Source organism: Cephus cinctus, unplaced genomic scaffold (genome assembly GCF_000341935.2).
Source record: "Cephus cinctus unplaced genomic scaffold, Ccin1 Ccin1_scaffold1343, whole genome shotgun sequence".
NCBI lineage: Eukaryota > Metazoa > Arthropoda > Insecta > Hymenoptera > Cephidae > Cephus > Cephus cinctus.
Genome location: NW_014333756.1, coordinates 366,141 through 393,843, shown reverse-complemented (window position 1 = coordinate 393,843; position 27,703 = coordinate 366,141). Strand labels below are relative to the sequence as shown.

The 27,703-nt window shown below is 36.9% G+C and overlaps 5 protein-coding genes and 1 long non-coding RNA gene across 28 annotated transcripts in view; 2 read left to right on the top strand and 4 right to left on the bottom strand.

Moving 5' to 3' along the window:
* LOC107272974 (acetylcholine receptor subunit alpha-like) overlaps positions 1-10,255 on the top strand; it is a 43,310-nt gene extending 33,055 nt beyond the window's left edge. For 9 of the 13 annotated variants that reach the window (XM_015750707.2, XM_015750705.2, XM_025090287.1 and 6 more), the window contains 11 exons: positions 1,859-1,998; positions 2,171-2,215; positions 3,845-3,954; positions 4,050-4,230; positions 5,920-6,035; positions 6,390-6,558; positions 7,318-7,454; positions 7,543-7,662; positions 7,749-7,931; positions 8,040-8,250; positions 8,335-10,255. In XM_015750707.2, coding sequence (XP_015606193.1) covers positions 1,859-1,998; positions 2,171-2,215; positions 3,845-3,954; positions 4,050-4,230; positions 5,920-6,035; positions 6,390-6,558; positions 7,318-7,454; positions 7,543-7,662; positions 7,749-7,931; positions 8,040-8,250; positions 8,335-8,532 — 1,610 coding nt within the window. In that variant the 3' untranslated portion in view covers positions 8,533-10,255. Of the gene's footprint in view, positions 1-1,858; positions 1,999-2,170; positions 2,216-3,447; positions 3,741-3,795; positions 3,955-4,049; positions 4,231-5,919; positions 6,036-6,389; positions 6,559-7,317; positions 7,455-7,542; positions 7,667-7,748; positions 7,932-8,039; positions 8,251-8,334 lie in introns of those variants that run through there. The other 4 variants (XM_025090290.1, XM_025090289.1, XM_025090291.1 and 1 more) reach the window with 4 other exon arrangements.
* Positions 737-1,850, bottom strand: LOC107272981. Its single transcript, XR_001539099.2, has 2 exons — positions 1,705-1,850; positions 737-1,647 (listed from the first exon to the last, which is right to left on the bottom strand). It is a non-coding gene; the product is annotated as an uncharacterized LOC107272981 (long non-coding RNA).
* A 2,617-nt stretch (positions 10,256-12,872) lies between the features above and the next one.
* LOC107272978 lies at positions 12,873-15,167 on the bottom strand. 2 transcript variants are annotated; one of them, XM_015750721.2, is made up of 8 exons: positions 15,041-15,167; positions 14,703-14,973; positions 14,315-14,607; positions 14,092-14,238; positions 13,925-14,030; positions 13,736-13,863; positions 13,608-13,663; positions 12,873-13,546 (listed from the first exon to the last, which is right to left on the bottom strand). In XM_015750721.2, exons 2-8 carry the CDS (start codon positions 14,898-14,900, stop codon positions 13,434-13,436), a joined length of 1,041 nt encoding a protein of 346 aa, XP_015606207.1. In that variant the 5' UTR covers positions 14,901-14,973; positions 15,041-15,167; the 3' UTR covers positions 12,873-13,433. The 2 variants fall into 2 exon arrangements, with proteins under 2 accessions (XP_015606207.1, XP_015606206.1); XM_015750720.2 differs by lacking the exon at positions 15,041-15,167 and having other exon boundaries at positions 14,703-14,980.
* Positions 15,168-15,304: 137 nt separating this feature from the next.
* On the bottom strand, positions 15,305-16,831 carry LOC107272979 (pre-mRNA-splicing factor 18). Its single transcript, XM_015750722.2, has 4 exons — positions 16,657-16,831; positions 16,241-16,522; positions 15,730-16,158; positions 15,305-15,623 (listed from the first exon to the last, which is right to left on the bottom strand). Exons 1-4 carry the CDS (start codon positions 16,717-16,719, stop codon positions 15,387-15,389), a joined length of 1,011 nt encoding a protein of 336 aa, XP_015606208.1. The 5' UTR covers positions 16,720-16,831; the 3' UTR covers positions 15,305-15,386.
* Positions 16,832-17,458: 627 nt separating this feature from the next.
* On the top strand, positions 17,459-23,471 carry LOC107273020 (ATP-dependent RNA helicase DDX54). The gene is made up of 12 exons (XM_015750808.2): positions 17,459-17,684; positions 17,852-18,057; positions 18,159-18,535; positions 18,614-18,929; positions 19,008-19,218; positions 19,299-19,525; positions 19,616-19,807; positions 19,878-20,019; positions 20,090-20,282; positions 20,377-20,515; positions 20,603-20,753; positions 22,941-23,471. The coding sequence occupies exons 2-12, from the start codon at positions 17,869-17,871 to the stop codon at positions 23,123-23,125; spliced, it is 2,322 nt and encodes a 773-aa protein (XP_015606294.1). The 5' UTR covers positions 17,459-17,684; positions 17,852-17,868; the 3' UTR covers positions 23,126-23,471.
* A 40-nt stretch (positions 23,472-23,511) lies between these two features.
* Positions 23,512-27,282, bottom strand: LOC107273024. Of its 10 annotated transcripts, XR_003061402.1 has the most exons (7): positions 26,601-27,282; positions 26,223-26,533; positions 25,873-26,119; positions 25,639-25,798; positions 25,193-25,546; positions 24,746-25,079; positions 24,184-24,418 (listed from the first exon to the last, which is right to left on the bottom strand). XR_003061402.1 is itself a non-coding variant. In XM_025090337.1 (2 exons), the coding sequence occupies exons 1-2, from the start codon at positions 24,865-24,867 to the stop codon at positions 24,223-24,225; spliced, it is 318 nt and encodes a 105-aa protein (XP_024946105.1). In that variant the 5' UTR covers positions 24,868-25,183; the 3' UTR covers positions 24,184-24,222. The 10 variants fall into 10 exon arrangements, 1 of the variants encoding a protein (XP_024946105.1); XR_003061401.1 differs by lacking the exon at positions 24,184-24,418 and adding an exon at positions 23,512-24,112 and having other exon boundaries at positions 25,873-26,533; XR_003061399.1 differs by having other exon boundaries at positions 25,639-25,809; positions 25,873-26,533.
* Positions 27,283-27,703: the final 421 nt, after the last annotated feature.

Below are 27,703 nucleotides of genomic sequence, written 5' to 3'. Positions count from 1 at the left end.
GTGGTATAGATCAGTATGATTGGGCACGTTCTCGATTAACTTTACAAACAAAATAATATCATTCATTTTAAATATACTTGAATCGCAAGGTTTAAATATATAAATTATATATGCTAATGTATTATAATATATAGTATATTTTATGGACCCCGTATACTCTTTAATGCTATAATTTTTATGCCATAGATTGTACCCAGATACCTGAACCTCGGTAACATTTCAAAAGCGCCTGTATAAGTCTTGTTGATGCTTCGCATTATTTGCTTTTACACGCTTCGAGTTAGGTAACACCGAATCAATTTCCTCGAACAAACAGAAGAACGGTCCATTACTAATCGGAGTGTACCTAGAGTCAATTGCGCGGTAGATGACTTTGCGCAAGTCGTAGAGCAAAGTATTCTTGCTCATTCGGTGTCAGAGATCGGTACGAAAATTTATGAATAAATGGGAACATCCGTTCCAAAGACGGGTCGCGGCATCCGCCGAGATTATTCAGAATATACAGCAGGACAGTTGGCAGAAAAATCTTCGAACAGTCACAGAATTCTTTTCCCGTTGGAGAGAGATAATTTTCGTTTGACAACAGGCTAAACAATGGCCGCGTTCGTTTTTTCTTGTATCTGTCTAACCGAAATTTTTTAAGCAAATTACTCCTGTTGTAAGTACATACATACAACAGATAAAAAATGCTAGGAGTAATCGAAGCAGTAAGGATGATACATACAATAAAAAAAAGCACTTTGAATTTGACTTTACTTTAATTTCAAACTCGAAATTTACCGACTCGCAAACTCATTGAATTTGTTACACTGACTTGACTAATAAACCAACCCTCTTTGATATTCAGGATCCACGTTCTGGCTCGAAACCTTAATAATTATTCTTTTGAACAATTCCCACAGAGATTGAACACCCTTGAGCAATTATATTCATATCAATTATCAGTGGTTCGTCTAATACAATTTGTCTATAAATAATCCACTTGTCGTATGCCATTGTTGTCGTCATCAAGGGACAAGGCCATCTATTAATTTAAAAGATCCTTCAGGTATCCTCGAGATGGTTCGATCTATCTTATTTTCATCCGTCAATGTTCAACGATTCGCAGTTCACAGTTCCTTACTTCTTGCCATTCGTGCAAGTTCCTCTGTTCCTCTGATCTAAGGATCCTGTCGAGAATACCACCAGGGTACCCTCTTTCACTTAATAACTCAAACAGTGACTCGTTCCCATACGTATAGGGGTCTTGATGCTCCTCAAGTGCTTAGTTAAGATGTTTACCGTTCACGATGTGATCGATGTGATCGACTCTTACATCTTGGATGACGGTCAATGAGGACTTCAGTCATTACCCACTGTTTCTCTTTTGCCTGATCGAGTCTCACATCTTGAATCAAGTGGTCAGCGAAGACTTCAGTGAACCAGCCACACCCGAAGGCAAGCACCGGAAGACGGAGATCATACGTAGAAATAACATGGTAGAATATTCTGGGTTTAAAATGCCATTGCTATATTCTATGCTTCATTCTCATTCCATTCATCCTGCCACTGCTACTTCCTGCCAATGAATTGCCATGTCGAGACCCATAGCCGCTGGGTGGTCCTTGCCGTAGGATGGGGTACTTGGCTCTGCTTACAAGCTGTAAACTGTAACAGTCTAAATAACACGAGAGCACTGAACAACCAATAGACAAAATTACTAACCTTTTCAGCAATCGCCATATTGGATGCTGAAGCGTTGCGTCACTCGTACCGTGATCGTACTTGGTTCTTTTATTAATCCAAAGCTCACAGCGTCTATCCGTAACGTTGCTGATGTTTAATGGTAATCAATACTTATCAGTTTAATATGTTCTAGGATGCTCAGGAAATCCAGACGCAAAGCGACTCTACGACGACCTCCTGTCGAACTACAACAAGCTGGTTCGACCAGTGGTCAACGTCACAGACGCCCTCACCGTTAAGATCAAGCTCAAACTTTCTCAACTCATCGACGTGGTACGTGAGAAGCTTTGAGATTCATGAGCGAGAAGAGTGAAGTGAAGAAAATATTTTTCTTTTAAATTGACATAAGACACTCTTCTCAGATCCTTCATTTCTATTACTCATGTTTTATCCATTTATAAATTTACCCAATGTTTTTGTAATTTCTTTTCTGGCATTTTCACAGAATCTGAAGAACCAGATCATGACGACGAACCTCTGGGTCGAACAGGTGATTATCTCCATAGGGATAAACGAGCGGCTACTTAACGTCACGAGCGTCTAGGATCGTTCTAATGGTTACCAAAGGCAATTAATTACACTCAGTGGCAAACGTTCGTTAGGATACCAAGGATCCCTTCGTGTTTCTGCCCATTTCTTAGACGTCCATTAGCAAGACAAGGAATAGTTAAGAAATAGAAGAATCTGGATGCACGTCCGTTGAAAGCGAATGGTCGAATCTTTAACTGAAAAACAAAAAATGTATCAGTTTACCCATTAATTGTACAATTTCAAAACTTACTGTCGCCATTTTTTTTTATCCAATCGACCATATTAACGTATAGGAACGAATGCATTGTCAACGTGTTCTTTAGTACACATTGGGTTTCCTTTATCGAGAAATCCAGGGAGTCCGTGAACGTGCTGAATATTTTTGTTTCGCTTATATAACCGGCAACGATGGGAATGCATTCGTACAGTCGCTGACTGCACACTGGGTACGTACGTAAGTCCGATTCACATATACGCTCGCAGGGACAAAGATACACTTTAGTCGAAAGCTATAAAATAACTTCAGCGAACCGTGCAACCCGCTTTTGGCTAGTGGATTATGTAAAATATGGATACTAGAAACTCATAGAGAAACTCGTTTAACCCCAGTAGCATAGACGCTGTATAAGACAATGAATGAACCTCGACCTCCTTTGTGCGTTTTCCTGTCAAACTAAAGGATAACGTCCGTGGGGAGTCGACGTGGCGATTCACGATGCGAAACGAGCTTTACGATACAAGTTGTAACCTTAAATGGTACAGTTTAATTGAAAAATTGGATATACACACAAGTGCGGACTGATAATTCAATTGTAAGCGAGTATGCAGAATAATGGCAGCTGATGTAGGTACTACGTGATTCTTAATAGCTCTAGAAATTGATTATTTTCATTTGACTCGAGAATTGAACTTATTATCTGCAATTAAACTAGGTCGATTGCCTATTAAATCAAATGGTAAAATTAACCTTATCTAACGTATGTATTATCTTCTTATTTTTCTCTTAATTCAACGCTTGAATCTTTTGAAGGTAGCAATTCAAGGTTTGATCCATGAGTTCCACTCCTGGCCACTCATCTCGCTCTTAGTACTCTTGTTTGTTCCGATAAGTGCTTGCATACTGTCTACCCTTCGCTCCAGAAGCAAACATCAAATATTAGAAGTGAACGCGCTAAAAGCCACGAGTATCGCTGTCCACGCATACATTATCAGGATAAACGATTCGCCTGCTTAGAAAATGCGGACGAGAAATTCAAAAGTAAAAATAACAGACTGCGGTCCTGCGGCTAGGATATATCTTACTCGTGATATTATACAGCCGCGATTACAGCTTTGCCTTCATTAATTTTTCATGGCCAGATATTATACACGTATAAGCGTCGCTCAGCGCAGCCATTACAGTAGGTCTTAACGTTATTAGAGATTCCATGGCTCTTAATACCCGTGGTGTCCACTTTTACTGAATGGCAGCCAACAATGTCCAGGTTGTATATAGAAATAATATCTCAATGACAATTTGGCACGTTGGTAACCTTGCAGGAGTCTACGAAACCAGCTAGAATCTGAGATCCCGTTCCTTTCCTTTCAGTCGTGGTACGATTACAAGCTGAAGTGGGATCCTAAGGAGTATGGTGGCGTGGAGATGCTTCACGTACCATCCGATCATATATGGAGGCCCGATATAGTTTTGTACAACAAGTAAGTCCTCTGTTTAGTCCTGCGAACCTGCAATTTTTATATATTTCATTTGAAACTGCTCGATTGTACTTATGGAAATTTAATAATATTTTCAGTGCCGACGGGAACTTTGAGGTTACCTTGGCCACCAAAGCGACCCTTAACTATACTGGAAGGGTAGAGTGGAAACCACCGGCTATCTACAAGTCTTCCTGTGAAATTGACGTCGAGTACTTTCCCTTCGACGAGCAGACGTGCGTCATGAAATTCGGATCCTGGACCTACGACGGCTTCCAGGTACAGCCGTTGTATTATAAAATATAATTGGTAACAAGCGGTATCAAAGCAATTACGATATCTAATAGATAATATATCTATAACAGCTTGACGTATCAATTCGTTTCAATTACTAGGCGCCATTACACGCGGCAATCTGAAGTCGATCGAAAACCCTGAAACTTTGAATTATGGCGAAATTAAAGCTGAACGGAAATAGCCAACGTTTCCCAGTTTATCAGTGAAAGCTCAGAGAGGAAAAGGCAATCATAGATATATATATATATATAATTTTTACTGAGGATTTTTCTTACTATGACTGAGTGGCTAAAGCTTGATGGTATCTAATGGTAAAATCGTTTACTTATATATATAAGCAAAACTGACGTTTTGCTAATCCACTGATTTCCATCATTCAGTTATTCCTATTTGCATTGCAAATTACGGTATCGCAGCTACTGAAGCGATCTTTGAATTATGTAATAGCAGCATCCAGGGGCTACGCGGATTCTGAGGAATATCGAAATACCAACGGACGGCTTTTCCGCGATTTATAAATCATCTCTCGTTTCCGAAACTCGGCCGCTGTGAGTCTACCTTTACGTAGAGGATGCATTATGCATATTGTGATTAGGGAGGACAAGCAAACCTCGTAATGCACTCGTTGCATTTTAGTCTTGGCTACGTTAAAGTATCCCATGCTCTTTTTCCTATCTTGTAAAATTATAATGTACAAGCGTCCGAAATATTCAGGGCAGTGTCGTTAGGATTTGACGAATTTTATAAAACCTGAGAAAAAAAAAGTATTCTTTATTGTGATACAGCCTTAACGCATACCAATAAGATTTTTATCAACCAACTCAAAAATCTTAGCAGAATTTCTTTGGCCTTTTTTAGACATTTTTCAGTACTAAAAAAATGTCCATTCAAACTTATACACATTGCATGTAGTTCATCCGCAAAAGTATTTTCTGTAAAGATAAACAGTTTCACTTACCCATTTATACGTGCATTAAAGTATCCTCACAGTTTTATATTGGATCGATCGAGCTCTGTAGTTTTATTGTGACTCGTGCAGTTCTTCATGGGCAATGACCATTTTTTCAAATGGCCAACTTAGCCAGACTGTTTTATATCCCACTTTGTCTCGTATTATATAATTTAATTGTATCATACAATTTGGCCACAGAGATTTCCCTGATGTATCTGAAAAACAAATATCCAATTTATTTACATATTTATCTGACAATTCGAACAAGGAATGTTATTAATTTAATTGGAGCCGAAAGTCCCTGCTATTCGATACTCTAAAAAGGAGGGTGTGTTGTTGGGTTGGCTTTGTCAAATATCCAGCCACCTGGGGTAGCAACCCCTAAACGAATTTTCTCGACTAGAGTACCTACTATCCGTGAGGGTTAAAACCGCACAGTGTCTGGTTTACCTATAGGTATAAGCACGAATCCGTTTAGTGGTTACGTGACTTGTGTACCAGACGCGATTCATTTCACTTTTGGGTAAGAAGATACTTTATCGATTGAAAAGAGTGTATATGTATAATATACATATTAGGAAATGAATATCTTAATAATAAAAGTCAAGAGGGAAAGCCCGTTGATATTTAAAAGAAAAATTCAATGGAAATTCCATAGTTACGATTGGACAGCATCGAGCTGGAAAATCGATGTGAAAATCGCATCCGTCCTGCTTCAGGTTGACCTCAGGCACATCGACGAAGTCCAGGGGAGCAACGTAGTGGAAATTGGCGTGGACTTGTCGGAATTTTACACATCCGTGGAGTGGGACATACTCGAGGTTCCTGCCGTAAGGTAAATCGCATTTAACGCTATTACAACTGAATGCTCAATCCAATGGCGATACGAGGAATCTTTGGCAGATAATTGGAAGCACAAAAAAGGGAGGAAAGACTGTTCACAGTATAAAGAGAGGTAACACTGTGTAATATATAAATAAATAAGTAACAAGAAACAGTGTCTTCCTCAGGCAAAATTTATAAACATAAAGAATAATTATAATTATTATTAGCCAAGTCAGCTTATTCGGTTTTACCTCTTTTTACATTTAATACGCGACGCTGTACGCCATATACATACTTTCTATATGGAGGTTCACTGTCCTTACTGAAAGTCGACGCAGTTTCTAACTTGCGATTCTTTTTGCAGGAATGAAAAGTTTTATACGTGCTGCGACGAGCCCTATCTGGACATCACGTTCAATATTACCATGAGAAGGAAGACCCTTTTCTACACAGTTAATCTCATAATACCCTGTATGGGAATATCCTTCCTCACAGTCCTGGTCTTCTACCTGCCGAGCGACAGCGGGGAAAAGGTTAGCTGGTCACTTGATCTATATCCACTTCTTCCTGCATATATTAAAAAAAAAGAAGACTTCATACTTGTCATGTAAAATACTTTTGCAGATGATTGTATAAATTTTAGGTCTAGATTATACAAAGTTACTCTACTGTGATTTTTTTCTAAAGGAGCCTGTACAAGGTACAGTCACTTACTGAACTACTTAACCCACACGTCATAATGTACCATACAATACTTAAGGGACGGACTGCAACTTTCGGATCGATTTTTGTACAATGAGTCGACATCTCTCGACCTTAGTTACATCGACTCTCGACCTCAAAACAATATCCCGAGTGGTCGGTACTTAGTATATAATTCAGTCCTCCAGCCTCTCTGTCCTGCATCTTCGGTTTAGAGAAGGTCAGGAGTCACATGGTAGCCGCTTACATCCCATTGTCTTCACAGTCTCTGAACTTCCTAGTCTTGGCTATGGTAGATCGATGTGACCTGTCAAACAATACCCTCTCCAATCGGACAACCTATATGTATATATCAGATATGTAATCGGAACTGCAAAAGTCCCGTGAAATGGCAGTCCCTTTCCTCGACGTATTCAGACCGAGATAATCCGATTTCACAGTGATTTTGTCCAAAGACCCTTTTCACGGTATCGCACCCGGCTCTTTTATTAAACGTTCGTGTAGCTGGAAGAGGGGGCTTTATTTTTGTAATGCTTTCAAAAAATCAGCATACGTGAAATCACCTTGTTTGCATCATCCACAATTCACAGGTCAGCCTATCCATTTCGATTCTACTGTCGCTGACTGTGTTCTTCCTTCTGCTGGCTGAAATTATTCCACCCACGTCCTTAGTGGTACCGCTTCTTGGCAAGTTCGTCCTCTTCACCATGATCCTGGATACGTTTAGGTAAAAAAAAGATTGGATCTTTACGTAACAGTGATACTGTTATACATTATTACATAGGTAATTAATACCTCATTATATCCTGTTCCAGCATATGTGTAACTGTGGTAGTTCTCAACGTGCACTTCCGTTCGCCACAGACCCACGTAATGGCGCCGTGGGTACGTCGCGTTTTTATTCACGTTCTACCAAGACTACTTGTAATGCGCAGGTAAAGTATAATGGAACCGGATTCACTAACCATGGATGGTTGTTTGTAAACAAAAATTAATCATTTACCTATTTATCAATGCGCAGGCCGCAATACCAAATAGACAAACGCAGTATGGTTGGCCATCATAGTCATAGAGTTATGGTGAGAACGTGTAATGGACTCGAATTACGAGATCCATCACTGTTCGTCGAAGCATCAGCATCTGAGCTGGTCGAGTCCTCCGTTCTATTTCCAAGTCTTGATTCTCGAGATGAATTAAATCCCCGGTAGGTTTATACTGCAACAAACACATATATATATATTGATAAACTGATAAGTATAGCTACAGTTATTTCCTAGCTTCAATATTACTCACTTCCACTTATTAATCCTAGGGAATTAGAGGCCGTTAATCTAGGGAGTTCCTGCCGGATCCATGGTTCTCCAGCTGCCCCAGCACAGCCTCAGGAACTTCCAACTCAGGAGAGCGTCGACGCTCTTTGCAACAGTCTCCATCACTGGCATCACTGCCCAGAACTGTACAAGGCAATCGAGGGCATCCGGTTCATCGCTGATCACACAAAGAGGGAAGAAGACTCCACTAGGGTACGTAGTCGACACTCAAGGAAGTTGCCGATATGGTATCAACTTGGAATTGGGATGCTGATCCTCATAATTAACGTCCAACAGGTGAAGGAAGATTGGAAGTACGTAGCAATGGTTCTGGACAGATTGTTCCTATGGATCTTCACTCTTGCTGTGGTCGTCGGTACAGCTGGCATCATCCTTCAGGCACCGACTCTCTACGACGATCGTATACCGATTGACGTTCGGCTCTCTGAAATTGCCACCACCACTGCCAAACCACACATCGTTACGAGTCTCTGAGGCATAGCTATCATTTCATAGTCTTCGAAGAGTCACAATGTTAGCTGAACGATCGAAATAACAAAGTCTCGACGAGTCTTCGATTCTATTTTTCATTATTGAAAAACCATTCGAAGAATCGTGCTCTGGCTGTTGTCACCAGATTGAACGAGGGTTCCAGCGAAGTTAATTTTTTTTTGTCCGAGCAACCTCATCGCTCACAAGCCTAATTCGTAAGCGCGGGCCTAATGCTCTCTATGTGCGTCAAGGTATATCAGATAATACAAGAGAGCGTTGACGGAAATCACGTGGAAACCTGAAACATTAATTCCCGTGATATCCGGCGCAGAAATGGTCTCCCCGTTGTTAACTACCCGTGTCACAAAGTGGACCCTGGACAACAACGTTTTATCTAAATGAGGAAAACTTGTTAGCGAAAATGCCCAAAATTAGAAATAATAGATTACTCTTTAAATTAATACATTAAATAACGCTTTTTATTTTTTAATAGAACGATGGTACAGAAATAGTTCATTTCAGAATTAGTTATTTAGACTGGCTCTATGACGTTTCTTGTATTTCAGAGAATCTCTAGCGGAATGTAGAGTTGGGTCAAGTTCAGGACGGATGATGACGTTTCCATCAGTGGCATTCCTCTATATGCATACATGAACTTGAAGGGGACCACTTTGTCGCGTGTAGCTAGTACGAATATATGAAACTTAATGTTGCCTGTTGCAGACTCAGGAAGAAAATCATTTGTTTCTCAACTCTACATCGAGCCTGTGGCAAAGGGGCCATATTTTCACTGGAAAGACACGCGTTGTCTCTCTCATACAATGAAATTCTAAATATCTGCATCGATATGGCGCAGAGGGTCGCGCCTGAAATAGCCGACCCAACTTTTATTGCTCATATATGTTTGTAATAAGACGACATTCGTAACTGTATTTGTTCTATTACCAGTGAATATAACGATCGATATTTATTAAAAAGAAATTTTAAACATGAGCGTGTATGGAAGGATACTTATGTTTTACACAGTATCTCGAGTTATATTGCTTCGTTCTTTTGTTACGGTCTTCCGTAAAGTTTGAGATTTTATTTTCTTACTAGAAAAATATTAGATATTAGTTATTCTCAAATCTTACAATTGGTATACAGTCAGTGTGGAAAATATGAGTGGTCACTGTCAATTGACAGTCACCGAGACAATGTCCTTTCCTAAATTCCTCTTGGCTTGCTTGCAAACAAATTCATTTTTCTTGTTAAAGTAATTGACAATACTGTCTGTTTGTAATAAAGAGTTATAAACGATCCTTAATGACTCTATAAAAAAAAAAATCTGTTTTCCATTATCATCGATCCCTATCGTATTTTCGCTCTGTTTATCTACGATGATGTCACTTTCTCCAGAAAAAAAATTATTCACTCGGAATTTCGAATCTGTTGCTAAATACCGCACAACGTTCATGCGTTCAGTTTTGATATGAAAATGAATGTTACCGTATCAACTCTGTGTAATGGCAGCCATGATGGTAAAGAACAAAAATTATTTCCATTTGCGAGGCCAAAAATATTGTATCGATGACTGATGAAAACTTGGTGAGAAATGAGGAAGACAAACGTGGGGGAAAAAGTTGACGGTTTCGTAAAAATCGTCAGCGTACTATTAAAGTCAAAGATTCGTTAAAAATGATGTAATATAATTTTGTTGTTTCATAAAAGTTTACGTATTAAGAAATCGTTATTCCTTTTTGTCCAAATTTCTATATTGCGTGAAAGCAGCTGAGTATGAGAATAATTAAGAAAAAACAATTATATGTTACGGAAGTAAGCACAGTGATAGTTACCTAATATAAAATAACATTTAACGATACTACATTTAAAAAAGAAGGTGAAGAGAAAAATAAAAATAACAATTATTCAAACGATTAACATAACAATGGCATGATATTTTGTGAGTGTGTGTGTGCGTGTGTGTGTATGTCTCGATTAAAACTTACGTTCTCAACTAACCCTGTCTTCATTCATAAGAGATAATAACTATAACAGTTATCTTCGAATGGGAGAAAGGAATTTTATAAAGGTGTTAAATTTTTATGGATCACATTTTTATAAGAGATTTATTCGGCGCAATTCGCTGATATTGAGAAAAAAGGAAAAAATCGTCTTCGCGCTACGTTACACAAAACGTAAGAGCTTAATTAACCTGCCATATTCAATTTCTACGAGATCAGAATCCAATTACGTTCATTGGTCTTTGCCAGAATTGGCTAATTGTATTAGAAATATATGAATGTATGCTAAAAGTTCCGTGTTTAAAGTATATAAATATACAATAATTGACAGTGTGACAAGCATAACTATATTTCGCTTCGAGAACGAAGCGAAGTTAGCCAGTTCTGATCTTAAACCATGTATTCAAATCTGATCTTAAACCTATCTCAAAATTTATTTGGTTTGTTAATTTTTTTTTCTTTTCTTTTAAACACAACGTCTGCGATATTCGAGAGTGTCTAAATATATTGGATAGGTATATTCAGCATTTTTTAATAGTAGTATACATTATTAATAGTAGAAAAGCCTTCTTGCAGCAGCAGCACGTTTCCCTTCCATTTGAGTGGAGGAATATATAATACCAGATGCCTGAATATTTTATATAGTTGCTAAACAACCCAACGAGAGTGACAGTAACGTATTATTCGTATATTAAACACCAGAGTTGATAATTGAAAGAGAGTTTTTGGCGCAAATCACCTTTATAGAAACCTTTCCTTCGGTATAATAACAATAACGTGGTTACGGTCTGTGCAAATGTCGAGATATCGTGTAAACGATATAGTGAATGTTATTGAAAGATATAAATATATGCATATATGCGATATAGGGTAATTAGTTTAAGTGAGAGCAGGATATGTTACCGTGTCATTACTGTATGCATGTCCTAACATATCTGAGTGAACGTCCGCCATTTAAAAAGAAACATCAATGAAAAGAACAACCATTAACGCCAAACTCCGTTTTCACATCCGATTTCGAAAATTATCATTGTTTCTTAAATTTTCTCACGTAAAAGAAAGATTTGCTAATTAAAATGTACGACTACAGTTTCACTTTTACATGCAGCATATTATCAGTTTCTGATTGTTACATTGAATCAGGTAGTACAACATAATTCGTATATCCTTTAGTTGGTATTATTCATGTTGTACGAGCACTTATGGGGCCTTGTATTATATTTTTCATTGAGACGGTACGTACCTTTTGAAAAAATGCAGAATAATTTTCCTTTAATTCATTTCTCTTCTTATTCTACAACGGAAAACTCAAATTTTTGCGGGGCAATTTTTTCCCACAAAGTACAAATGTGAGCGAGAACCGGTATCCATAATTCTTGCTAAATGCTATAGCCTGGTTGAAAGTTAAAGAGTAACATCGTGCGAAAACTTTTTGTGACTAATTATTAAAATCTGAAGGACCCTTCTTTACGAATGAGTAAAAGTACGTTTTGCAGAATCAATACAACACTAACATTGCCATCTCGAAGCTTCTTAGGAAATAGAAAAGGTAAAATAGTTTCGTTGCTCAAAGTTGCGCAATAACGTGACCCGCTCATATATTGTATGTTCTCTAATTAACTGCCATAGCTAAATGTACCATCCCCCATTTTAAACGAATTACTGAACACTGAGAACGAGTTTTTAGTAAAGTCAAAGAACGTTTGCCTTGATAAAAGGAGAGTAAAGACCTTCGGAGGGAAATTTACAATTTATATACTGTTCACGCTGAGTCGGAAGCAAATTTATTTATTCGCAAGGCATTTAAGTTTCTCGAACAGAATTCACGTCACTTGACGAATTAATAGTTAAATGCATGTAATTAATTTGCTTCTGGTTCATCGAGACTTTCGTGCTGTCTGAAAGACATTGATTCAACGAACAGATTCACACTGTATCTATATGCTACCGTACTGGTAATTAACGTTAAATGTTTGAAGTTAAACTGATATTTAACAGAAAAACGTTATAAAATTGCGTTTCTAAATACCCGCCCTAATAAAATACGCATCGTGGTTAATCCAACCTTGTTGGGGCATCTAGCTAATTGCCATTTCTTTTGAATGGATTATCTAGATTTTAGGAGAGCAATTAGCAAGATACCCCATTCAATTATAAACGTGTAAACAATGATGAAACTTTCTACATAACAGCTGTATATCTATAAAATTGATGAATAAACTTGATTTTTGTAAAAAAAAAGAAAGAAGTAGATATGTTCTATATATTGTGAGCATATATTTTCATATTAGGAACATGACCTACCATTACGTGTAAGGGACAAAAACATTTACATAGAAACAATGGTTCAACATAGTTTTATTAGTATATGTTTTTGAAATGCGCAAGATTATAAATATAAAAACAATTACTTATTTACTGGCGACTGACTTTACTTATGAAATTCAAATATTTGGTCTGTTGGATATTTGCTAATGGCAGCAAAAAGCGCTAAGTGCACATCTCTCATGTTATCAAAGGACTAAAAAAGTTAAATATTTACATAAAAAGAATGGAGGTTTGTTAAAATACAAACTTACATGGAATTTCTTAAACTACAATGCTTAAAGCACATCACAGGCATCACAAATCAAAGGGACAGGAATCAGTGTGATAAAGCAAAAGAAACTAAAAGGGATCCTTATACTTTTCTGGGATAATGTGCATTTCAATCAAAAATTAGTTATGTATCCAGACTTTAAAACAACTGAGTGGAGACTCTCCTTAAGCAATGTTATGCAAATTCTATAGAGCTCTTTTATGAGGATAATACTGCATCTTAAGCATGCGGCCGAATTCTTGGAATTTGTGTAACTGATTATGTTAACATAGAATCATTTATGAATGACTTTCATGAATGAATTATTCACTTGTTATTTCTTTAATTTCCTCTTCGTTATTAGCTGTTTCCGTTTGCGTCTTATTTTGCTTTGCTTGTCGCATTCTTCTTATTTTCTTTTTCATTGCTATTGCACCTACAACGCAAAGTAAAAAATGTCATTGGTTTATCAGTAATATTATTGTTGAAATACTTACAAAGTAAAGTTCGCCAAAATTCAATCTTTTTCGGCGTTTTCGTACTACTTCTGTTACTGTGAAACAGGATTATGCATTAATGAAATCCACAAACTTAATAGAAATTAATTGAATTACTAAATATTCACTTCTTCAATGAGTCTCTATGTCTCTTTCGGATTCGTGCTAATTCAAGAGCTTCTGGAGTAGGTGGCAAAAAGAGGCACGCTTCAAGCCAATGACTAGAATTAAAATTTCCCAACAATTTCACCCACACCTGTAATAATAGGAATTCATATAGTAGAGTGTTCTAAACAAATAAGCGACCATTTACCTACTGAGTTTAAACATTCTGAAATGTACCACATCCACAGATATAATTGTAAAGGTATGTTATTATTCTCTCTCAATGAATCAGGCACAAAGCATGTATATACATATATCCTGGAAAGTAAGTATCTAGTTTAATAACTATTTCTAGTAATACAATTATTCTTGTACTGACCAATTAAGGCAGTAGCACAGGAACAATGTTTTAGTAACAAGTTTTCCAAATTTGGTTTGCCAAAGAGAGAGCGAGATACGACAAATCTCAACGAGCAATGTATTAATGGTTTTGTAGAATAAAATGTTAATAATTATTGGACACCATCTGTAAAGGTAATAGTTTTAATAGTTACATAGTATTAGAAATAAAGAAAATGGAAAGATAAGCTCAAGATATTTACTTGTGTTGATGAGAATTTATGATCAATAGAGCAAATAACAGATCAGTCCAGCCCTTCAACCATGAACCGCGACAGAAAATTTTTATTCCTGCATGATGTAAATAAAAACTTTTATGTAAAATAAGACCCAATTCTAGACGTCCTTCTTCTAATTGCAGCGATGAGAGTTCTGGTGTTATCATTGCTGAGAATTTTAAAAAACTTATGCTCCCGAAGCAAAACCCACAACTCCACACAGCATCAATAATCCGACTTCTTTGCATTAAAGGAAAACGCATAGATCTAAGTAAAACCTGTATTAATAAAAAGCATTGAGTTATTTCTGGATCATTTTGTATATTTGATATAAATTAGTCTTAACATATTTAGTAATGATGTATATACTTACATTAAGGCACTTTTCATAGAGCATATACAGCATTGCCCAAAGTAAAATTAAATATCCTACAAATATATCAAGATCTGCTATTTTCTTTTCTTCAATTTGTAGATTATTCTGAAAGTTGGGGGCAAAAGGCAAAAATAATGTTAAATCTAATAACGAATGAAATTTGGGTGCCCAACTATTAGTCATTTCTTCCAACATCTTTTTCTTCTTTCAAGTAGTCAATATTTCTTGTAGAATCTTAACATGCAGTTTTTCCCAATTGGAAGATGATCTTTAGGTATACAAATAAAATACTTAAGTACGAGCTTTGATATTAGTAAAACACGTTCACGACATACTTGAATATTAGATATGAAGAAGTCATTAATTTTATTGAAAGGGCTGTTATCGAATATTAAATGTACAGTTCTTATAAGAATCTAGAAATTGTAGCGGTTACGTGAAATTTTAGTTGACAGACGTGAGTCTAGACTGGTGCAGATTCTAAAGGAAAGGTTAGGCCTGTTTGATATACATGTGTAAAGAGCCCATAGAAAGAGAACAAATAATGCTAAAATTATTGTCATCTATAAATACTGCAAAGGCAGGGAAATTCATATATGTTACTATTATTAATTTACTAGATAATATATTTAACATAATTACTTATAGCTGATATAAAAATATATGTACACTTTGTTGATCTCAAGTTTTGGAGTATTCCACACATCGAGAAGGATCCGTTGGATAATATTCTTGACATTTTGTCATGAGTCTCTTCAATGCTTGAATGTATTTCCGTTGAGTTTCGTCATTCATCACGTGTGCGACATTCTTTGAGAAAATTTTCTCTCTACCTGTACGCGCATGAATACCGACCATAGTGACACCAATAGGCCATGGCGAATTTCCAATTGCCATTTGAAGATAAGCATCACTGGCCTGAAAGTACAATATTGCTTGCATTACATAAATTTAACAGTCCTTCAATACAGCAGCAGAGTATTATTACAAAGCATGTTTATTTGTTACTAAAATTATCTCATACCAATATATAGTTGCGCTCAAGAAGATGTTTCACGATTTCTGTTAAACTGTCTGTGATATCCTCTGGCAGTGATTTATTTTGTAATTTTCTGAGAAGAGGTTTAAGATATTCTCTTGTCTGGGCATACGTTGCACTAGCCATCTTCCCTCTAGTACTCATTTTCTCAGCAGCTGTTCTACTATTTAATTGATTGCCCCACAATTGTACTAAGAATTGTAGGAATTGAATAATGACACTCATATCAAAGTCTCTATCCCCTCTGTTGAGTCTAACAGACATCTTCTGAATATCTTCATAAGTAACACCTTCATCAGGTACAGGCACATCACCTTTCCCACTTCGTTCTTGTGGCTTTGACGTTGCTAACAGTTCATTTAAATAAGCTTGATCAACTTGTTCCATAGCTTCTTGAAAATCATTCCTGAACCCCTGAAAAGTAGAATAATGGTGTAATGACAGTCGTTATGATATTAGTAACCTTTACTATTCTTTAATCAGAAAAATCACTCACTTTGTTTACTTCAGGTTCAAGAATTTCACGTTTTCTCAATCTTTTAAAAGCCTCCAGTTCTGATTCTCCAAATAACATTATAGGCTCTCCTCTTTCTCGTAACCTTCTAATCACTTCGTGTCTTGATAATGTCAAATGTTCCGAACTGCTACTTGTTACAGATTCTTCAGAGTGTTGACTAACACTTGATTCAATTGTATCGCTATTGCTACCATGTTTCTGGGCAGTTTCTCTTTCCTTCGACAACAGTTCACCCCTTCTGAAGTACTTTTTATTATTTTCCTATACGTACAAAAACAATAATACATTATCATAGAATTTCATTACTAATTAAAGTACATGACACCAAATATTCATAACCTAAAGCCCTAAGCTGTCAGGAATCAGTCTTAATCCTTCATAAAATAAATACATACCAAGACATTGCTTTCCTCCAACTGTTTTCGCTTTTTCATTATCTCGGCTTTTAAAATATCCATTTTTCTTTTTTTATACTACATAAAGCCTTCCCTCTAAATTAGCGGTAAGTAGCGGAGAGCTTCTGCTCGCCAAACTACACGTTCATGATCGCGGTCAGCTCGGATACAATGGAATCCGTATTATCGACGGAGGCGATGATCATAAAATTCTACTTCCGGACTCGCCGGTATCGCGCACAATCTTGTATACGGGTCTGGGCACTTAGGCGAAAAACGCATAACAATAAGGTTGTCACTACCGCAAGAAGCGTTAGTGTTGAAAGAGCCTACACGTGGTAGCGCTACGCGTGCGCAATTATCTTTCTTGAATATGTAACTTGCAGCTTTGCTCGTTGTAATGTGTAATATACCGTGATTGCAATTGAAATAAGCAACAATGTCCGACAGAAAGTGCATCGTGCCTGCTTGAATCACAATGATAGGAATTTGCATTTGAAAATCTCACAGGAGTTACAAATAAATTCAGTAAAAAAAGTTACGATACAAGCAAAAATTGACTATTTTAATTTTCATGGCTTTTAGGTGTTTTGGTCCATTTAACTTTAGTTTTTTAAATCATCAATTTTTATTTGTCTAACTTATCAAAATTTGATTTAATTGGCATCGCATCGGTTTTTTATGTGTAACTTTCCTTTTGAATCGGAGATAAGAGGTGTAGTGAATTTACGGATGCGCATGCGCTCTATTAGCAGGCTTGTTCGACACTAGCGATTGCTGGCAAAACCGTCCACATTACGGTTACAAGCTATAACGTGGTGAGAATAGGGAAGTGTCCATACCTATATACAAGACCGTGGGTAAAACCATGAAAGTTCGCGTTTAAGAAAGCTTACCACATGGACTATAGTGTCAAATGTATCATATGCTTTACCACGTTTGTTGAGAGTGAGATTTATTAATAAATAAAACAAATTTAATTCCTAGTTTGTTGAGTTATTGGGGGAAAATATATAGACATTGTACAGGTATTATTTTTTTATCACATTTTAATATTAAATTTTGTCTGAGTATTTATTCTGTTAATTGTGCTATAATAGGTTACAAATTATTATACTAGTATAATGTTAAGAAGTACATAATTTTTATTTAATTATGGTGAATTTGTAAACGTCATTTAAATTGTATTGTTCAGACGACTGTGCTATCACAATGGACACAGAACTTGTGGGTTTTGCCAATCCAAATGAAGTTGAAGATGATGACGATGAAGAGATTTCGAATGGCAAAAAGAAATTTGCCAAGAAATCTGGTGGTTTTCAAGCCATGGGTTTGAATTTTGAAGTTCTTAAAGGAGTTTTGAAGCGTGGTTACAAGATACCAACTCCAATTCAAAGAAAGGTATTAAATAAAATTTCAAGTATAATCATTATAAATTCAAAAGCTAAAGGAGGTAATATAATTAAAATTATATTGATATCACATTATGTTTTTTTTTACAGACAATTCCTTTAGCTCTTGAAGGCAGAGATATTGTTGCTATGGCTCGTACAGGTAGTGGCAAAACAGCCTGTTTCTTAATACCGCTATTTGAGAAATTAAAAGTGAGACAGGCAAAGACTGGTGCACGAGCTTTAATTCTCTCACCAACTCGTGAGCTTGCCTTACAAACACTAAAATTTATTAAAGAGTTAGGAAGATTTACTGGATTAAAAGCTGCAGTGATATTAGGTGGAGACAGTATGGATAATCAGTTCAGTACCATACATGGTAATCCAGATATTATTGTAGCAACACCAGGTCGTTTTCTTCATATATGTGTCGAAATGGATCTTAAATTATCAAGCATTGAATACATTGTTTACGACGAGGCCGACAGGTTATTTTTGATTTAAAAAATACCTTTAAAAACATTGTGATATAACCCGTACTAATTATTTCTATTTATATGTGCTAGGCTCTTTGAAATGGGTTTTGGAGAACAAATCCATGAAATCTCAAATAGGCTACCAGAGTCCAGACAAACACTTTTATTCTCTGCTACATTACCTAAAGTTCTAGTTGAGTTTGCAAAAGCAGGACTTAGCGACCCCGTTCTAATACGTCTAGATGTGGAAAGCAAATTACCAGAAGAGTTAAAGCTTTCCTTTATTACATGCCGCCCTGAAGAAAAATTAGCAGTGCTCCTATGCCTGTTAAAAAATATTGTAAAACCCAAGTCACAAACTCTAGTATTTGCTGCTACAATGCATCATGTAGAATACATCCACATGGTGAGTATTATGCAAACTGAAAAGAAAACTGTGCGCAGCATCCAAATATGTACTAAAGATAAACATATTCTTGATTAGATCCTAGATAAAGCGAATATCAGCAACACATTTATTTATTCTAATCTCGATCCTTCTGCGCGTAAAATAAATGCAGCCAAGTTTCAAGCCGGTAGAGTGAAAGTTCTCGTTGTAACTGATGTTGCAGCAAGAGGAATTGATATACCGCACTTAGACAACGTGATTAACTATAATTTTCCTGCTAAGTGCAAGCTCTTCGTTCATCGAGTCGGTGGGTATCTGATCTAACACTGAATAAAAGTTTATAAAATGCAATGGCGTAACGGCATCAGACAATCCTTTGGTTTTCAGGTCGTTGTGCACGTGCTGGTCGTAGTGGAACGGCCTACAATATAGTTTCTCCTGATGAATACGCCTACCTATTAGATTTACATCTATTTCTTGGTCGTCCATTCCACATAGTTCCATCATCAGGCAGTGGAAACATTCCTGAAGGAGCAATAGGAAAAATGCCACAATCAATGATCGAGGAAGAACTTTCTGAATTAATGTGTTGGCACGATAACACCACAGATCTTGTAAGTCTTATAGAAATGTTTTATATCAAAATTTAAATGTCAAGATGTACAAATCTCTATTTTATTATCAATATTTTAACACCCGCACAGATAAACATGCAGAAAGTGTGCGACAATGCTTACCAGCAATATATTCGATCAAGACCAGGGGCCTCAACTGAGAGTGTCAAAAGAGTTAAAGAGTTACGTATATCACAAGCTGGAGTAATTGCCGAATATTGTGATGTCACACCAGCAGCTGCAGACTTATTATCTAGAATGAAGAATTACCGACCTCAAGGAGTGCGTAGTATATCAATTAATAAATAAGTTACTATTAATTGTTTCGACGCCCTTTATTTACACATTGCAGACAATATTCGAAATAGGCGCCAAACCATCCTCGGTAGATTATACAGTGATGAAGGCAAAGAGAGCAATTCACAAAGAAAGTATAGCCAATTATCATAGAAAAATGGAGGAACTGGACGACAAGGCAGCAGACATTGCAAAAGGTATTAGTGTCGATGAATCATGAAATTCATTGTACATTCCCAATAACAAGGAAACATTTTTTTCTTACAGTATCATCAAAAAAGTCAATACTTCCATCAAGCAGCGCTGACGAGATCAGCGCAGCTTTCAGTGAGATCGTCGCGCCTAAAAAGCGGAAAGTTGACGATCTCTACAAAAACATAAAGAAAAAGAAGCGTACGGTCACCCGGGACGAGGAATTTTATATTCCATACGCAGCACCAGATAAACATACAGAGGACGGGTATATTGTTTATTTACATTTTTACATAAATGCATTCCTATTGTATCAACGATGCTGTTTTAACAAACATGCAACTTTCATTTCCATATTTCAGTCTGGCCGTAAACAGCTTTGCCGCTAATGCAGACAGAGTACAGTTGGATTTGTCTGCGGACAACGAAGAGTCCAGGAGGCTTCAGACGCAGTTGAAGAAATGGGATCGTAAAAAGAAGAAAATGATAACCGTCAGCAATGTATGCACATTATCTTAACTATAAATAATTATTAGACCAATCATTAAGCTCTATTGACTGTATGGACATTTTTTCTGTTTTCACCAGGACTCAAAGGTTGGTAAAATCCGTACAGAATCCGGTGCATGGATTCCAGCCACGTACAAGACCAACCGGTATGCTCAATGGAAAGAGAAGAGTAAAGTGGATGCCATGGAGGATGAAGATGACGAGGATGAACACCCTCGACTACAAAAACGTAAGTCTGCTTTATACTTATTTGTCAATCGGATTAATGATCTATGATTCATAGATTTTCTATGGTACTACTGACATCGTCCATATGCATAATCACATCTTTTAAAATATCTATAAAAGTCTAATGTCTTAAATACTGTTAACTAACCATATATAATCAAATCAGTGTAGTAACGACTGGAATGATTACTACAGCAGACAGCTTCTCTAATTGGTTTATTCAGATAATAAGGGCACGGCAGTGCGTGGGTATTTTTATCCTTAACGTGCTTCTAGTACAAATTGCGGCAAGCCAAGACCAATCTGGCCGCAGTTAAACACAGGAAGCAGGTCATTGGTCTGTCTACCATTGCAGTGATTTGTTTTGCCAGAGCTTTTGCACTTGCTGAATAAATCAAAGACTTCCAAATTTCCTTACCGGATCTTATATATGTATTACACATTTTGCAAGACTAAGGTACAGAATCCTAAGAACAAGTAAAAGAACACCAGTCGTTAAAGAAACAATTGTTTATTCTGAGATAGAAAACAATTATCTAAATTATCAACTGTTTATCAACGCGTAGGTAACTACACTGCGAATTCTCAGCCATGTTTAACGTCTCTTATCTAAATATTAGCACACCAATGGCATCTTCCTAAGGTCCCATCCCCTTCTAGGCAGAAGGTGGTAACGCATGAGATATTGTGTAACAAAGAACGTTCCTAACTTTCCCATATTATAGTATATTTTTCAGTGTAATCAAGAAGATCGCGTAGTTCAATTTCCTGTCTACTGAATAAAAACGTTGCAATTAGTTCAATAATGTATTATACCTGGAGCCAATTAACACCATGGGCTGACTAGCTAATCCTTTGTTCTATGTATCTGATGTAATTGATCATTCTTTTGTCTTTTCTTACCGGGATTCAATCTTCAAAAATGAAGCAGGGTTTATCAGGAAAAAGCACGACGACACTTTTTTTTCTTATTATTGCCACAATGTATATGGCGACCGGTACAGTAATAGATAGATAACCTCCTGTAATACATCTATCTTGTCACTTATAACTTGCTATAGCATACCCATTGAGTTCTGTGACTGATGACTCTGGACACTTTGGATTCCTGCAATGTTGTCATTGTTTTCCTCAGAAAGAAAATAATCAATATATTTATCTTCAACTGTACCTGATATCGTTGATCTGGATTTTTCTTTCTCAAGGCACGTCTCTGAAAGTTACTAAGAAGTATGGTGCATTCTCGGCATTCCAACTGACTGCATTATCTCTCAGAGTAATATCATCGTTCATCATTTCCGGCAAAACAATTTCCGGTTGTTCAGACGTTGCGGAAGTTGGTTTATTATCAATCTTGAACATTTTGTTAGAATAAATTCGAGATCTAACACTTTATACAGCCTCAGTAGCTACTTGCCAATTGAATTATAATCCAAGGTTCTACCTGCAATAGTTGATAATTTAAACTATTCGAGCAATGCGTTGACTCTTACAATAATATTTGTTGGACGTAAACGTGGATAAAATCACGTCCTCGTTTCTAAACGATAACAAGATAAAACAAATATTCCATACTGTTTTGCCAATCGCTCAAAATTTTCTGTCTGATCTGTATGCCATAAATATCATCAAAGAATCACCTTATGTTTTCCGTGGTACTTAACGCAATGCTTTATGGATATAATTTTCTGACTTATAGCGAACACGTCCAAGCACACATAATCTCTATTTCTAGCGGACTGTAAAATTCTTCGACTTTCATATCTGATAGATTCTATACCACAAGAGGTTACAAAAGTCAACGACTAAAAATAAAAATATCAACGCGATAACGCAAGCAGTAAAAAGTATCTTGATATCTTTCAAGTGCACTGGTTGCCAGCTTAATGGACGTTGCAGCAAAATTTATCACAGCAACATCTGACTCTACTCGTCTCCCTTAGATTCACATTGCAACTTACCGCCGTACATTCATTTCAATTTCCTCTCCTCCACTAATTAATCATCATTTGCTCTCTGTAATTTTCCCACGTACGATGTACATATATATATAGCAAACAGCACGTTACCTCCAATGCCAAACCCATAGGCATAGTCACTTATTGATCTGCCATAAATGCTCAAACCATTCCGTTTTTCTTTCCATGAATCTCACTTAGCTTAACTGTTATTATTATTATCCTTTCAGTGAGAACTACAGCAAACACTCATTGGGCGCGGCATAATCAAAAGACTAAGGACAAGGCTAAGTCGAAGGCCGAACTGAAGAGACCTGAACAGATTCTGAAGGCGCGAAAACTCTTGGAGAAGAAACAGAGAAAGCAAGGAAGAAAGAAGGGCAAAGGTCAGAAGAAAGGGAGTAAAAGAGGATAGACGATAATAAAAATACTTTAAATATGCGAAGAAAGTCACTGAAGAGATTAAAATCGACATTGCGATTTTAATGTTGCGTTGCATGACGACTTCAGTATAACATTTATCGAAATCATTGTTGCCTGTACGATCGATATCGATCGGTAATGATAAACCGTGTAATATTTTTATAATATCATTGGACCGATAATACATGACGTTAACAGGCGCGTAGATATCGTGACAGTACGAAATAAAATTTTGTATATTTTTTCTGATACTAATCCTGTCATTGAACAATGTAAAAATAATGTAAATTGACTATGGACCGTTTGTCGTGGGAATACATATTTGTTTTGCACGAGTATCTTCAATTGATAAACATACATTGATTGGAAGGTATCAAACTACGGTAAGAATTCGTGTACTGATTTTTATACATCATTACAAAACTGCATGTGACACTGGCAAAGCGATAACGTGGCTCTTTTTTTTACGGTTGACAATATTAAAGAAGGAATTAACGGATAGCTTAAACTTTTTATCTTTACACAGTCAATCGTTATTACTTTATCATCGTTAACCCAGGAATAGGTGCGTTGAGTGTCCGAGACAGCTGATACCCAATGCATTTCAAATGGAGAAAAAAATTGGGCGACCATTCCTTTGTTTAAAAATTATATAGGGTTACAAGGTTACTCAGGACTATTGCGCCACCTGAAGATAGCTCTACTATACGAATTGATAGAAGTCAAATAGCAAGAACTATCTTTAGGTTAGGTGCGTTATTCCTGAATAACTATGTATATATTACACACTATACTATATAAAATTTTGATAATACTTATCAACGTCTTCACGTTTGATCGTCATTCTTATTATCGCCCACGCAAATAGATTGGGCATACAGTGGATTTCGTGCATCGTCTGAACAAATATGTATATTGAATTTACAACATCGATAAGACTGTCGGTCTTTCCTTTATCTTCTTGCAGTGGAATTTACTCCTAGAAATTATCCAGCCGTTGCTTCGTTGCATAACAACTGGTCTAACAGTAATTATTTACTCATGCCACAACATATTCAATCGGGCTAAGCTGTGCTTTTGTGTTATTATCTACAGCACTGGACTGTTCGTCTCACAGGTTCCTGCTGCTTGTCGCATAACATGAAATTTAATAGTGTCGTGAGAGATGGCGCAGTTGAAATTCATGGACACAAGAAGCTGATGTATATTCATGCTTTTAACTACGACTTCAATGATATTTAATGATCCGTGAAAGCAGCAGAAGACAAGACGAGCACCAGGAAACCTACGAAGACAATTCAAAAATATCACAAACCTTCAATACGTACTAAGCTGTCAAGGTTGTCGGTAATTATTTTTATGAAAATTCAAAGAATCATTTGACATAGAATTTCTTGATAGGAATTCATTCCTATACTCAATCTTGTTCAGTGCTATCAGACTAGATTCTTCAAATCGATTATTTATCTAAACTGTACAAGTGTTTGACTTTTTAATTACATGTTTTCCTTAATACCTAATGATCTCAGAAGGCGATATGTAATAAATAAGGAACTGTTTGACTTATAGACATAAAAACAGTCTAATTTCAGATAGCATTATTTGCTCTTACTTTAGTGTCGCTCCATAGAAATGTCCCTTTACGATCTTCAATATAAAATGAGTATCCGCTCTTATTGCGTACGTCGTGCCATAGGAAACTATAATAGAGAAACCGCGTGTACAGTCATTCATAGAAGTAGATAAATGACACCCGGGACGATATTAAATTTGAATAACATCTGTCAGAATCTCATATACGAATAGCAGTCGTAATTTTCATTGAAGCTGGTCAAATCCACGCAGGGTCTTGTTAATGTCTCGTCGATGTACTTGGCGTTCGAAATAACAGTAGTTCTCAGTATTTTTTGACGATGAAAAAAACCGCAAGCCGAAGGAGCCCGTCCCTGAAAGCCGGCAGTTTCGTATAAGAATTCTTACGGTATGACGTAAATACACCACATACGTATATGTAATATATACATATACCATATAATTTTCTAATCAAATTAGAATTTACCTATTTTGCCTACAACGTGATAGATTTTCACGTGTACTCTGCCAAATTCAATTATTAAACGTAATCGATCATATGTATGACGTCACGTGTATTACCATAAGAGTCAGATTTAAATCAATCAACATTTCAATAATCGTATCCCATGACGTACCAATCGCAAGCCGCGCATTCTTCAGAATTATAACGCGTGACGTTAGCATGTTCATTGTTATATTTTCACCTGATTAATACCCAATTGTCGTCAATCCTTTTCCAATACATAAACACGTACGCGAACAGCCGCCTATAATTCAGATCCAAATAAACTCTGAAGATGCTACCCCAGAAAAAACATTCATTCCGCAGGTAGCGTTCCTAAAGAAAAAAGAAAATCTTAGAAACCGAATTCCTCAGGTTTAACAATTCCTATAGGAATTTAGTAGTGTAAAAGAAAATTTTACACGTACCAGGAAAATTATCCAGGAAACTGTTATCGGTCTGGCTACGGCCCAATAGTAGCATCCACAGACTTTTAAAATGAATTCGTCCTGTTGACCAATGCATGTACCGCCATAGCCACTAACAGAAACGTTATCTTCCGCCATTCGCTTTTGTCTTGCATCCTCACTGGAATTTGCCTCAAGGTCAAACAGATAATATCACAGTCTGTCCAGGGAACAATAAAAACGCATATAATTTACCTGAGACTCTTAACTACATCGTGATACGTATTCCCAATGGATTCACGTATCTAAGTTCTCGCAACGTACTTTTGCATACTTCTGTATAACCAAGGCTCCCTGGGCTCGCTACTGGTTACGCAATTATAATGCACATTGTATATATATGTGTGTGTACACTTTACTACGTACTTTGCACCGCGTGGTACGGTTTATGTTCTGTCATCTTGCCATTTGGCTCCAAAGAGGCTTTTGTTCTGCAAAGCTTCTACACAACAAGCCTTAGAACTCTTATCATTTAATCTGATTATCATTTGAAATTCGCATCACGATGCCCAATAATGTTCTATATGCGTACTTAAAATTCCTACCGATATATATTCAGGACTTCTTGACAAACAGATATCGCACCTTTATCACGGGTACAAATCATGTGCATTGCAATGCTCGCGATTCCTCAGGTCAAGTTGTCTCTCAGAATCGACGTAGGCACGTGTATAATGGGAGCCAAGGGTTCCGACACGTGCGACCTTACCCAGGGTATTGTCTTGTGGAGACGAGACGGCGAGTACTCGTATACAGAAGTACGCTGCTTCATAGTCGATATACGTAGACAGGTTATGTACCGGGTGAAGTGTCATAAGGATGGAAAAAAGATGACAGGGAGCACAAATCAGGATATCTGGAAGTAAATATATTTTTTAAGGTTTCCTAGTAGATGGGATACATATGTAAAGTGTGTATAATACCTAGAAGTTAATTATTTTAGTAAAGGATCGATACGTGCGTCGAGGTGAGTTTCCTTCGGGCACTTTTTTTTCATGATCGGCCGACCTTGAACTGGATCAAAAATCTCATTTATTACTCGTAGATATACTGTATGTACAGATACGTTCAAATACTGTAGATCAAGAACTCTTCTCCTGTATTCGTGCGGACTATACAGCATGCTGGCGATATTCCATCTGGCACTAGGAATTCCATTCTCAGACGCCACCAAAGGTACTATAGGTTTTACAAGAGTGTTTCGCTGACCGGGTAAGTATGGCGGAAATAATTTCAGGCATTCCTCCTTCCGGAAAGAAGAGCACGACCAAGGAAACGGCAGATAATAGGATTGAAAATGATGTCTGCACTCTTTAGAATTCCCGTTGGTAAGAGCGGTATAAGCGATCCTATTGGCCGTGAACGTAGTCTCGGTCCAGTGCGCGGGAAGTTTGAAATTTCTCGAATTCAACCACGAGGAATTGTTCCTTGCTCGTTTGGATGACAATGGGAGTCATGGCAATTAACATTAATGAACTTCAGTCTCGACAGACGACAAGTACCCTGGGTTAACGAAACGTTAGCAGTCACCACTGTTATACATAGTGTTATTACATACCAAGGCTTAAACTACGTCTATTCGTGAGTTTTAGGATTCTAACCTAACTTCACATACCTGTAGGTTTCAATCGCCGTTACCGTGCTGCTTCGTGCTTGCTGTATACTGTATAAATGGAGTGAAAGGACGTGTGACGTAATGACGGACACGAGTAGCCGTCGTAATCCCAGAAAATTATTCGCGACTTACTACTTAGATATTCCGCTACTTTTCATTTTTTCTACGTCTTTTTTTTTAACATAATCGAGAATGCTGCGGCGACTATCACCATATACGGTGATTTCGTTATAAAGTCGAATGACTTTGCATCGATACCGAGGACAGATCTGAATTTATTTTGTGAACTTTTGCATACGTCTATAACCTGATGTCCTCCTTAAATATATTATATACCCGTCGTTACATAGAAATCCTGGTTAAATCTTATAACCACTCGAGGACATTAATGAATTAATTTATAATCCCGCG

What these genes read in the sequence shown, in the direction of transcription:
- LOC107273020 (XM_015750808.2), top strand. Translation starts at nt 17,869, where the DNA reads ATGGACACAGAACTTGTGGGTTTTGCCAATCCAAATGAAGTTGAAGAT. An exon ending in GATAAACATACAGAGGACGG is followed by an intron (nt 20,283 to 20,376) that starts GTATATTGTTTA and finishes TCCATATTTCAG; the next exon opens with TCTGGCCGTAAACAGCTTTG. An exon ending in AAATGATAACCGTCAGCAAT is followed by an intron (nt 20,516 to 20,602) that starts GTATGCACATTA and finishes TGTTTTCACCAG; the next exon opens with GACTCAAAGGTTGGTAAAAT.
- LOC107272979 (XM_015750722.2), bottom strand. Translation starts at nt 16,719, where the DNA reads ATGGATATTTTAAAAGCCGAGATAATGAAAAAGCGAAAACAGTTGGAG. An exon ending in TGGAGGAAAGCAATGTCTTG is followed by an intron (nt 16,523 to 16,656) that starts GTATGTATTTAT and finishes TTGTACGTATAG; the next exon opens with GAAAATAATAAAAAGTACTT. An exon ending in TTGAGCGCAACTATATATTG is followed by an intron (nt 15,624 to 15,729) that starts GTATGAGATAAT and finishes TTGTACTTTCAG; the next exon opens with GCCAGTGATGCTTATCTTCA.
- LOC107273024 (XM_025090337.1), bottom strand. Translation starts at nt 24,867, where the DNA reads ATGAATGACTGTACACGCGGTTTCTCTATTATAGTTTCCTATGGCACG. An exon ending in TTCTATGGAGCGACACTAAA is followed by an intron (nt 24,419 to 24,745) that starts GTAAGAGCAAAT and finishes TTGTCTTCGTAG; the next exon opens with GTTTCCTGGTGCTCGTCTTG.
- LOC107272978 (XM_015750721.2), bottom strand. Translation starts at nt 14,900, where the DNA reads ATGTTGGAAGAAATGACTAATAGTTGGGCACCCAAATTTCATTCGTTA. An exon ending in TCTATGAAAAGTGCCTTAAT is followed by an intron (nt 14,608 to 14,702) that starts GTAAGTATATAC and finishes TTATTAATACAG; the next exon opens with GTTTTACTTAGATCTATGCG. An exon ending in TTTCAGAATGTTTAAACTCA is followed by an intron (nt 13,864 to 13,924) that starts GTAGGTAAATGG and finishes CTATTATTACAG; the next exon opens with GTGTGGGTGAAATTGTTGGG.